This window comes from Rhinopithecus roxellana, chromosome 8 (genome assembly GCF_007565055.1).
Source record: "Rhinopithecus roxellana isolate Shanxi Qingling chromosome 8, ASM756505v1, whole genome shotgun sequence".
In the NCBI taxonomy this organism is placed as follows: domain Eukaryota; kingdom Metazoa; phylum Chordata; class Mammalia; order Primates; family Cercopithecidae; genus Rhinopithecus; species Rhinopithecus roxellana.
Window position 1 is genome coordinate 94,498,111 of NC_044556.1, and position 12,183 is coordinate 94,510,293.

Here is a 12,183-nt window from a genome sequence, read left to right on the forward strand (position 1 = left end):
ATCATTTGATTCTTGTCTGTCTCCTTCCATCTCCTAGAACATGAAGTCCACAGCATGGGTCACGGGCCTGTGTGTACTGATTCTCCCTGCAGGATCTAGCATGACACCTCACGTGGAGTCACCTGGCATGCACCGCAGGCCAGGGTCTGAGCCACCCTGTGACTGATTGGCATTAGATGTCTTGCAAACCCTGTGCTGTGATGGTCTAATTCCAGAAGTGCGGTGGGGATGTGAGAGCACAAAAAGATGTTTGGGTGGAAATGGGATGGAAGCTTCAGGAGCTCTGCAGAGGCCTTGTCCCATGGCCACTGCTCTCCTTGCACACAGGTCCACACCAACCAGAGTCCTCAGACCTTGCTGTCCCCAGCACACCGGTGAGAAGCAAGTAGGCTGTAAGAGTTACATGGTAGGTTGAAACCTCTCTCAGGTGGCGGTCTCTTCTCTGGCTGTGCATGGGACTCCGTCATGGTTCTTTATTCCATAGTTCAAAGTTCCGTGGTGCAGGGTATACAGGACATTAAACACGTTTGTTAGAACCAGCTCATTGGAATTCTGCCGTAGGTGCTGCTGGTTTCGATTTTAACAAAGGCTTCAAAGCCTCTTTTGTATTAGTCTGTGAAAGGATAAACTCACTGGCGAGGAGTCGAAGTTGCTCGTTCTTGAGTACAGGTGGGTGTTATTTTTCTTCTCATCCTTGAAAATATATGAGGGTGAAGGCAGTGTTTTTAGGATAGGCTTTGCATGGAACACATGTTTCCAGTAAAACGTTTTGGAAACACTTTATTTGAGGCATAAGAAAATGCTGACACCTTGGCCGGCTCCACAGGCAGCTGTTTATTGGGGCCGTGGTATCATTGCTGTAGCCAAGCTCGTGGGTTTTGGAACTGATTTTCTGTTTGAGAGGCCAGGCTTCTGTGACCCCCTCTAAGCATCATTTCCACGGCAACCAGCTGTGATGAGATGGGGGTTCTGACCTCGCAGGACAGTTGCAACAAGAAGCAGATGAGCTTTTAGATAGAAAATTTACTCTTCTGTCTTGAACAAATTACATGTAACTGATTCTCAGTTTCCTCATCTCTGAAATAGAGAAAGGAACACAGTGGTCCTTCAATTGTGTAATGAGGGATTTCTGTTGGGAAAGTAGATACGGAGGTACACATGCTATTATCATACCGTGTTTTCAGGGTCAGCTGCATGATCCAAGAGTTGACATGCTGCAGAAGAGCTGTCTCCCCCTTGCTTCCCTGTTCCATGTAGCTGCCAGCAGCCCTGCCTTCCCCTCTCCAATGTTGGCTCTGACGGCCAGGCTCTTGCATGCTCCTTCATCACACTGGCCTCCTGGCTGGTTCCTGAATGGGCATGCTCATGCCCACACTAGGACCTTTGCACTGCAGTGCCCTATTCTCCCGGAGAGCTGCATGTCCACACCCTGCCTTTGTTCAGTATCTGCTCAAAATCATCTTGTTAGGCCTTACCAGACAACCCCATAAAGAATAGGAACCCTGTGCTCCCTACCCCCATAACAGCCTTATGTTTCTTCATGGCAGTTCCAGCCACTGGAAAATGTATGAGTTTCATGTGAACAGCATTGTTGGTGGTGTTTATTATTATTTTTTAGTTTGTCATGTCTATGAAATGGAACATCATAGGCCATTAAGTCCTCATGAAGAACCTTTTGTTATTCTGTTTACTTATTTTGTAGGAAACTTAATTTCAAACAATGAATAACATATCCAAGATCATATAGGTAGCAAAGTGAATGGTGCTTGATTGAAACCCAGGTTAACCAGAATCATATATGTTCTCCTTGCCTCAAGTCTGCCTCTCCTTCCACCTTTCTTCTGCTGTTTGAGCGTCCTGCCTTCGTGCTTTTTTCTGGCTCTGCCTTTATTACACCTGGGCTCATCCTGACTTCACTCGCCAGCAGGGCTCTCCCCTCAGTGCTCCTTGGTCACCACCACTGCCTCTACCCTAGGGTAGGGCTCCTCAGTGCAGTGGTGTGTTCTTGGAGAACCTTGTGCCTGGCATTCTAGGGTTCAGGCCAGTGCCAGGGGACAGGCAGGCTGCCTTGGGTTCCTTCCTTCCAGGAAGAGAACAAGTATGATGTGGGTGTTAGGAATGGCCAGGCCCCTGCTGTGCATTTGGGGACACCTCTGGGAGCCACATCCTTCACTTTCTGCCCGTGGGGTCAGGCATACTGACAGCTGCAAAGAGGACCCCTTGACAAGGTCTCACCAGAGGGCGTTTTGATATCCTGTTCTTAGGGGTTATTTTTTGTATAAACATTTATTTTTGTGTTACCTGATGTTACATGATGGAATACCTTATGTGTAGTTTATAGACGATCTTCTTCACCCTACCTGAGATAATGTCAACGTTATAATCCCTGGAAAGGTGGGACAAGCTGAGAATATCTCCTTCTATAGAGAACACGAATGATGCCAGCTATGGGTACTTTGATTTTACTTTGTTCACTGGACAGATGCCTGTACGCCAAGCCTTTAACTTTCACGCTGTAAACGGCAAACCTGCAATTTCCTGTTCTCTGGCTTGTAGACAGGATGATGCTTGCTTGTGCTGTTTTCAGCTAGTTTTTTCAAAATGGCCACTATGTGAAGAAGCCACGGATGTGATTTCTTGAGTTAACACTTACTGCAGTCTCTGTGATGAGCACTTGATCACATTTTCCCTCATCCCTACCCTCTGCTCTGCTCTTTTTAGGGAAAGTACGGTGGCCAGACTTTAACCAGGAAGCTTATGTTGGAGGGACGATGGTCCGCTCCGGGCAGGACCCTTACGCCCGCAACAAGTTCAACCAAGTGGAGAGTGATAAGCTGCGAATGGACAGAGCCATCCCTGACACCCGGCATGACCAGTAAGTACCCCACCAGCTTCATTTGCTTTCACAGAAACCAGTATGTCGCTTTCACCTGTGGTGCCAGAACTTCCCCATTACTCTGGGAAATTGAATGTGTGTTGTAAAACTAGGAAAAATCCTGAGGTGTATGGCAATGGAACTTCACCCACAGTTAGTGGAAGGATGGTTCTAGATTCAGTTCTAGTTTTAGGTGCCCTGTGGCAGTGTGCGGAGGCTGTGGGTTTCTGGCCAGAGCTTGGAAGTCAGAAAGAGTTGTGTGACTGGCTTTATTTATATTTACTGATCACTTGTTATTTTTCTGATCCATTCACAAAAATGCAAAATCTGTCATTGTTCCCAACCTTGGAGGAAGAAAATCTAAATTCCTGCTTATTGGGACAGCTTTTATTGGAAATGCTCTAGAGATTAGAAAGGAGAAGTGAACTACCCAGCACAGTAGGTGTTAAATTGAGCAGAAACACAGAAGGGACGGATGCCACCTCTCCACATCCTATACTGCAGGAAAGGCTCTTGTCCACATCTTTCTTTGTATTTTTAGAGATAGGGTCTCACTCTGTCACCCAGGCTGGAATGCTGTGGCGCCATCATAGCTCACTGTAACCTCACTCTTGGCTCAAGCAGTCCTCCCATCTCAGCCTCCTAGGTAGCTAGGACTATGGGCATTTACCACCACACCCAGATAATATTTATTTTTTTATTTAAATATTTTTATTTTTATTTTTATTTTCTGGTAGAGGTGAGGTCTTGCCATGTTGCTCAGGCTGGTCTTGAACTCCTAGTGTTAAGTGATCCTCCCACCTTAGCCTCCAAAAGTGCTGGAATTGTAAGCATGAGCCACTGATCTCCTGACCTCCTCCTCTTCTCTTCTCTCTTCTCTTCTCTTCTCTTCTCTTCTCTTCTCTTCTCTTCTCTTCTCTTGTCTTTCTTTCTTTCTTTTTTTTGAGACAGAGTCTTTCTCTTTTGCCTAGGCTGGAATGCAGTGGTGTAATCTCAGCTCACTGCAGCCTCTGCCTCCCGGGTTCAAGCAATTCTTGAGGCTCAGCCTCCCAAGTATCTGGAATTATAGGCATCTGACACCACACCTGGCTAATTTTTGTATTTTTAGCAAAGACGGGGTTTCACCATGTTGGTCAGGCTGGTCTCAAACTCCTGACCTCAAGTGGTCTACCCACCTCAGCCTCCCAAAGTGCTAGCAGCCTCCCAAAGTGCTGGGATTACAGATGTGAGCCACCACTCCCACCCCTTTTTATTCTTTAGAGATCTTGAGGGTGGAGGGTACTTCGGGGTCTATAAAGCTCAGCTCAGGAGGTTGCTAGGCATTTTAAAAACAGTATTTGTCACCACTTATCAGGAAAGTGGTATTCGTAATCCTCCTTGTCATCCTATACTTGTAAGGTTTGCTGTTAAGAACCTTGATTGGGAGGCCATTCACATTGGAATTCTTAGTGAATTAGTCTTGTTTCAGATTATTAAAAAATAAGGAGCTGCATTTTGAAGGCAGCTGTTTTCCTGGGTGCTTGGTATATCTTCCTGCTTAGTTACCTTTAGAGTCATTCATTCATCAGTGAATGGAATATGGATTACACATCTACCATATGTCAGACTCTGTGCTCGGATCTTAGACTTTCAGCCAGAAAAATCTGGCCCCATTCCAACTGCTAGGGATGGCAGGTGCACCAGGAAGTGAGGTCGTGTAGCTCGGGGGGTTGGACAGTCTACTTTGCATGAATGCTTTTGAGGTACTCAGGAGGATGGGAGGGTCAGGACAGGTCCCAGGAGGAATGAACTGGTTGGGGACACCCAGGAAGAAGGAAGTGCAGAAGCCCTACCAGGAAAGCATGGGGCTTCCAGAGAGCCAGCAAGGGTCTAATTTCATGGGCAGGAGTTTGAGGGACTGATGAGGAGGCAGAGGTGGAGAGAGACAAACGGCCAGTGAAGCTATGTTCACACACACTGTATACAGTGAGACAGGGTTTTTCTCTTCTACTCTCAAGGAACTTTATGGACAGTGTAGATGCCAGTTAACTTCCAGGAGCTTCCTTTCTTAACAGTTTTCTTTGGGTTCTAGTCAGCTGTGTTCACCTATTCCGGCTCATATTTAAGAAATATGTAGCTTTACAGTTTTTTTAGGGCCAGGGAAAAGTGTTTATGTGTGTGTGTTTGTTAATATCCGATACATATGAGTATATCTAAATGTACATATCTTATATAATGTTAAGAATCTCATCATTTTCCTAACTCCACTCCAAAAGATTGTCTTTGATTAATGTTTCCTGTCATCCATTAATTTCTTTTCTAAAGCCAGCTCTACTCAGTCCTTATGCTGTCCTGGTTAAAGTCAGCTTGAATAACTGTTAAATACTGTATCTAAAATAAGGGGTGACAAGCTGGTGTCCAAGGACCTCCAGGGAGCCATGCGTGGACTTTGGGATGTTGTGAAAGCATTGAGGCCGAAGCTGTGTGCAAGATCGCAGGTGCATATGTAGGTGCATTTCTGGGGACAGGGTCCTTCACTTTTTTCAGAGGGTCCCAGGTGTGTACTTCCCCACGTCCAGCCCATCCCCAGGCTAACCAGGACAAGCAGCCCATGCCAGGTGCTTCTCCGGCCCCCACCGACACGATCCACACCACCCTTAAAGGTAGGCTTGAAGCTTATCTTCATAAACAGAGAGGAAACGGAGTGCCTAGAATGTTAATAACTTGCCCTGTGATTAAGAGGTACTGACTTAAGACCAGTAAGGGTCCGTATAGCTTTTAAGAAGGGCTTGGCCTAAACTCAGGGGAATAAAGTCTAGCAGAATCTAGTGCAAAAATCTTCCCTGATGACTTCAATCGACTGCTTGGCATGACATCTCCATGAGATGGTCTGAATTTCTTTTCACCATGTGGTTTAAGAGCTAGTTTCCCACCGAGATTTTATCTTTACATACTTATCCTGAGCTGAGAGAAGAATGGTGTTCTTTCTCATGGCTCATCAGCCTGTGGGCTGGCTTTCTCATCTGCCTCCCTTGCAAGTCCCTACAAAGTCCCCAAAACTATATGTACATATTTTTTTTCAAAGTTTTTGAAATATGAGTTTGTCCAAACAGATGTTTGAATATTCATCCCACAGTGTGGGATACATTTTAGGTGGGTTTAATTTTAGTTCCAGCCAGTGTGTCATGTTCATTTGCATGTGTTAAAGGGGCAGCTGGGATGCCTTCCACATTTGTTGGATTTGGGCTAAATTAAAGTCTATCCATAGTCAATTGGATGCCTAGAGCTGAGCCGATTTAATGTCTCAAAGTGTAAGCTCTAGAATTATCATTCTTGTTGAATGTCGGGTTAAGAAGATTGGGTTACCTCTTTGAATTTCTCTACCAATATATCTAATGGAGAGCTGTTACAGAATTTGACCTTTCTATATAAAATGTTTTTTGTCTCTGCAGTATCTCCCTTCGTGTTGATCTATAGAAATGCTTGCACAGTAGAATTCGGTCTTTAGTTGTGATAAATCTGAAAGCAGTACAGGTGGAGGGTACTTAAGAATGAGGTGTTTGGAGTCCCACAGACCTGAGTTGAAAATCTCAGACCCTCCAGTTCTTAATTCTGTGACCTTTATTATCTATAAGATGACATAACATTACTCTGTCTGTAACCTATGAAGATTAAGCAACACGTTTACATGGGCTGGTTTCTCCTCCCCTGAGTCACCTCAGTGAGGTATCTCTTGACCATCTTTCCTAGGAGTTCAGCCCCCTGACCGTCACTCCAGAATGTCCCGTCCCCCTTTCCTGCTTGATTTTTCTCCACAGTTCCCCTCACCACCTACGCACTGTGTATTTTACTTATTTTTTTCTTCATTCGTCTTTACTCCAAATAGTGAGTTATTATATCCAGGGTTGTTATTCAGACACCTCCAGGCACTCAGTAAATTCAATAAGTATTTGCTGAGTGAGTGAATTGTTTAGCAGAGTGCCTGGCATATACTGAGTACCCAATAAATCATGCAAGATATGAAGAATAATAAAAGAATACAGGAGAAGGAAAGGGGAATATTTAAGTATAAAGGTCATGTGAACTCAAGATGGGCCACAAATAACCTTATTGTGTTTGTGTTCTCTCAGGACTGGAAAACTGCCATTATAATCCATCCCTTATTACCCTCAAGAATAGATAGAAGGAATCAAGGCTTCAGAGCCTCCCATACAGACAAACAAAAAATTCTGGGCTATGCTTTATTTACCTTTCTAGATGTATAAAATATATTGTACCAAGAAGAAATTTACATGGAATCAGGAAGCATACAAAAGCCAGCTGTGAGTGAAATACTAAATACTATGTATAGGATATATTAGGCTCTCTTAGATATTAGAAAGATGATAGCCCATCTTATTTTTTTTTTCTTTTCTTTCTTCAGGGCCTCGCTCTGTCAACCCAGGCTGCAGTGGCACAATTTCGGCTCACTGTAGCCTTTCACTCTCGGGCTCAAGCGATTCTCCTGCCCCTGCCCCCTGAGTAGCTGGGACCATGGGTGCGCATCACGATGCTAGGCTAAGTTTTTATAGAGATGGGGTCTTACTGTGTTGCCCAGGCTGGTCTCAAACTCCTGGTCTCAAGTAGTTCTCCCGCCTTGGCCTCCCAAAGTGCTGAGATAGTAAGTGTGAGCCACCGCATTCAGCCCCATCCTAGTTTTGAAAGCATGATCTCTTTTATTTTTATTTTTTTGTATTTTTAAATTGGTATATCATAGTTACTATCTATCTTGGGGGTACATGTGAGATATTGATACCTATCTACAATGTGTAATGATTCAGTCAGGGTATTTGGGATATCCCTCACGTCTAACAGTGATCTCTGCATGGTTTCTCAATTTAAAAAAAAATAATCTTCTTGCTTGGAAATTTCAAATAAATTATCAAGACTTAAAAGCAAATTAAACCAATGGGAATTCTGAAGTTTCTTTTTTGTAGTAAGTGTTTGTTTTCTCTCTCTCTCTCTGCATTGGGAAGCTGTTCTTACTGTCCAGGCAGAAGGTAATGGAAAGTAGCATTGGTGGTGGTGAGAAGTGGTCAGGTGGGCTATATTCTGAAGGTGGGGCCAACAGGATGTGCTAATGGACTGGACAGGGGATATGGCTTGGAAGAGGGTGCCAAGGATTGTGGCTGGCACGAGGGAAGACTTGCAGTCTACTCAGCTGAGATATGGGGAGGCTGTGAGTGGAGCAGGTGTGGGGAAATTTGGACATGTTAATGCTGCTCAGTGTAGGTGGACCTGTTTTGTAGGTGGTGGGATATGTGTCTGGTGTTCAGGAGGAAGGTCTTAGCGGGAATGTAAATTTGGAAATGTTCAGCGTATGGATGGTATTTAAAACCACGAGGCTGGGTGTTAAGCCCAAGGGAATGGATGCAGACAGAAGGGGCCCAAGGCCTGAGCCCTGGACGATTCCAACATTGAGATCTTTAGCTGTGAATCTGGAGCCAACGGCTGACACTTGAGGACAGTCTAACACTGTAGATTGCGTACTATTTTAGGCTGTGTTCCCGTGATCAGGAGATATAATTTCATGAAACGATGCAACTGTGAAGCTAAAAGGAGCCTCAGGGGAGTGTCTAATTCAGTGGTTCTCAGCCTCGAGCTGTGCCACCCACCCAGAGCGAAGATGGAAATGTGGGGGTGGAGGATCGGGGGTTGTTAGAATACCCGTGGGGTGCTCCTGGCATTTACCACCAGGGCCCAATGAAGCCACATGTTTCATATAGCCCAGGTTGGTCTGGCACATTGAAGAAACTGTCCTGCCCAAATGGCCACAGGGCTTCCTATCAAGCCCTCATTTACTTATTTCCCCCCATTAGTTAAAAAAAAAAAAAAAATGCATGTTGGAGTTGCTTTTTTGTTTTTTTCTGTTACTGGTCTGAGTCGTACCTGCCTTCTCCATCAGCCAGTCCTCAAAGGCAGGGTAGAAAGCCATCACCTCCTGAGCTTTGTAGCCCATACAGGCCCCATCAGAAGTCTCTGTCCCTCTGACTAGTAGTGCCGTGGAAGTATGAATGTGTTGTGGACTGAATTGTGCCCCCCTCAAGTTTCATATGTTGAAGTCCCAAACCCCAGAGTGACTGTATTTGGAGACAGGTCCTTTGCGGAGGTGATTAAGGTTACAGGAGATCCTAAAGGGTGGCGCCCTTATCCATCCCATCCTGATGCACCTGTCCTATGGGGCAGGTGTCCTTATAGGAAGAGGAAGATGGAGAGAGATCTTTTTCCCTACCATGTGAGCACACAGTAGAACGGGGCCACCTGCAAGCCAGGAAGAAGCTTCACCAGGAACCAGATCTGCTGGTACCTTGGCCTGAGCTTCCAGCCTGGAGAAGGCTCACACCTGTAATCCCAGCACTTTGGGAGGCCAAGGCCGGTGAATCGCTTGAGTCCAGGGGTTTGAGATCAGCCTGGGCAACACAGCGAAAACCCTCTCTACAAAAAAATACGAAAATCAGCTGGGCATAGTGGCTCACGCTTGTGGTCCCAGCTACTAGGGATACTGAAGCGGGAGGATGGCTTGAGCCCAGGAAGTTGAGCCTGCACTGCACTACAGCCTGGGTGGCAGAGCAAGACCTTGCCTCCAAAAAAGAAAAAAAGTCTATTATTTAAGGTCCCGTCTGTGGTATTGTCAGGCCAGGCTGACTAATACAGAGTGGAAATGATACCTCTTGACCAGCAGGCCAGTGGGAGGGCCGGCCAGCCAGATCCTGAAATGACTTGGGTAACATGTGCTTCCATTTTCTCTTAAGCTCTTCTGAAGCACCCCCCCCCCCCCCCCGGTGTTATCTGGTTCGGAGGTTCCTGGGGTAACATACCCTTGATGCCTTCTTTAGAGTATGCTGTGCTTAGGAAGTGAGTGTCGTCAGGCTAGAGCGTTTCTGGGATCCAAACTCCTTTCCAGGAGGGTTTTGATTTTTTGCCTGGAAATGCACCTGATAAGAAAATAAAGTAGAAGAACCCAGAAAGTTTATGAAATCTCTTTCTCTCTGCTAGGGAAAACTAGGGACAGTTTACTTTGAAATTGTTTACATATGTAAAATGCAATAAATCTTTAGGGGGGGAACCCATTTTCTTTGTTCTCTTCTTTCCCCTGTCTACTAGACACCATTCCTTTTCACTTATTTCATTAAATTCTTTAAAAACGAGACCTGCCTGGTAAAGAAACAGGTTTCCAACGTTTAGTTATTAGAAAGCTTTTCTCTGCCTGGCCCCCACTACATTTCAAACGTGGGGTTTTGAAACCTTTTTGTGTCTCAAGCTGAAATACCACCGCCCGTACCATATCCCCACAAAGGAACCTTCTTTGAGACAAGTATGTCCAAGTTGTATATCTAATCGGTTTATCTTTAAGCCAAGAATATGTTGTTTTTACTCCAGTTACAGATGATAGTGTCTCAGCCTTTGTTTAGAAGAATCACTACAGAACTCTATTTTGACCACTTTTGAAATGTCTGCCTTTAACGCAGCCAAAACATAGGTCAGAGCTCCTAAGGGTGTGTTCTTTTATTTGGTTTTTAGGGGCATTTTAAGAGGGCAGACATTGAAGGCCTGGGTTGTGCTGTTTACTCTCACTAGAATGTCAGCGTTGATGTCAATTGTTTTAAGAGTGGTTAATCAGGATTAAGGATTGTGGGGAAAGAGAAAGTCCAAACTTCCCATTCTTATTCTGGAAGAACAAACATTGCTGAAGCCAAGAAAAGGTTTTCAGCATTAAGTCAGCCAGCTTGGAGGGAAGCTTTGGCTAAGGCAACTATTAGGGGACTCGGAGTTTTCTTTTTGGGGGGGGCAGAAGATCTAGGGGAATCCACACAGCTCCCCAGTGGAGTGATTAGAGATCCAGACGGGGCTGGAGTCTTGTCCTTTTGTTGTACTTCTCAGCAGCTCGCGGTGTCTCCTCAACATGCGCCGCTGGCCTCCTGAGATTCTCGTGACGGAGCCGCTGCTCCATGGTGGAGCTGGCCCGAGCACCCACTCCTCCCACACTGATTTGCAGCCCAACTCCAACTCTGTATGCTGCACCACAGAGTCCTGGTGGAGGAGATGGGAGGCCACACGGGGTGTCACATGTGGGGACAGGCGCTTCTCTAGGCTTAGCTGTTCTGGCTTTGTTGGCATTTGTGGACGTGGGGCTGGTGGAGTTTGGGTGTGGTGTTAACAGCGAATCTTTAAAAGTCTGTTCAATAATCACAATAACAAAACAGTTCGTGAGCATTTTTTGTTGTCAAGGCCTGTGCTCAGCCTTTTGTGTTCATTAATTTTATTTAAGACTGGGCACAGTGGCTCACACCTGTCATTTCAGGTCTTTGAGAGGCTGAAGCAGGAGGATAGCTTGAGACCAACCTGGGCAATATAGTGAGACCCCATCTTTAAAAAAAATAATTACTCTAGTGTGATGGTGTGCACCTGTACTCCCAGCTGCTTGGGAGGCTGAGATGGGAGGGTCACTGGAGCCCAGAAGTTTGTGGTTGCAGTGAGCTATGATCATGTTATTGCACTCCAGCCTGGGCAACAGAGTGAGACTCTTATCTCTAAAAATAAAAATTAAAAAATTTTATTTATTCTGTATCACACTCCTGTAAAGTGGGTAGGGATGCTATGCTTCTGATGATGTCATATACCAGTTCCCAGAAGGCTCGGAACTCAGACCCCAGCTTGCAGAAAGTAGAAGAGTTGCATGCAGGAGTCAGGTTCAGCGGGATGTAAGCCCAGTTTGCAGAGCAGAGGTCACCTTTCCCGTTTTTCACATTGTCAGTAGGAACACATTTAGGGAGAGGCAGGCAGCTGGGATATCCCAGGGCCTCATAAGGCACCACCTTGTATCTAGAGAGCCTTAGCCCCTGGGGATGTTACAGTTATTTAGCCATGAAGTTTTATCACTTGTCTGTGAGGTGGATGAGAGAGGTGAGTCGCTTGACTGAGCTCTAACAGGCCTCACTGGTGGAGGAATTGGAGTGCTCTATATCCCTGGCTCAGGGTTCTGTCTAATAGTTGTGGCCCCCTTACTGTCCACTCTTCCGAGGGTCTTTTATACTCCTGGCTTTTAGGCATGAGTCTTGGCATGCTTGGCATGAGGCCTGAATGCACCTAAAAAATTGAAGAGATCACTTTGGGAGGCCAAGGTGGGTGGATCATGAGGTCAGGAGGTCGAGACCATCCTGGCTAACACGGTGAAACCCATCTCTACTAAAAATACAAAAAATTAGCCAGGGGTGGTGGCGGTCACCTGTAGTCCCAGCTACTTGGGAGGCTGAGGCAGGAGGATGGCACGAACCTGGGAGACAGAGCTT

General features: G+C 45.7%; 1 protein-coding gene across 5 annotated transcripts in view; it reads left to right on the plus strand.

The window, feature by feature from the left end:
* GALNT2 (polypeptide N-acetylgalactosaminyltransferase 2) overlaps positions 1 to 12,183 on the plus strand; it is a 218,637-nt gene that overhangs the window by 134,454 nt on the left and 72,000 nt on the right. For all 5 annotated transcript variants that reach the window (XM_010374036.2, XM_030935466.1, XM_030935464.1 and 2 more), the window contains one exon: positions 2,722 to 2,875. In XM_010374036.2, the coding sequence (XP_010372338.1) occupies positions 2,722 to 2,875 (154 nt within the window). The remainder of the gene's footprint in view (positions 1 to 2,721; positions 2,876 to 12,183) is intronic.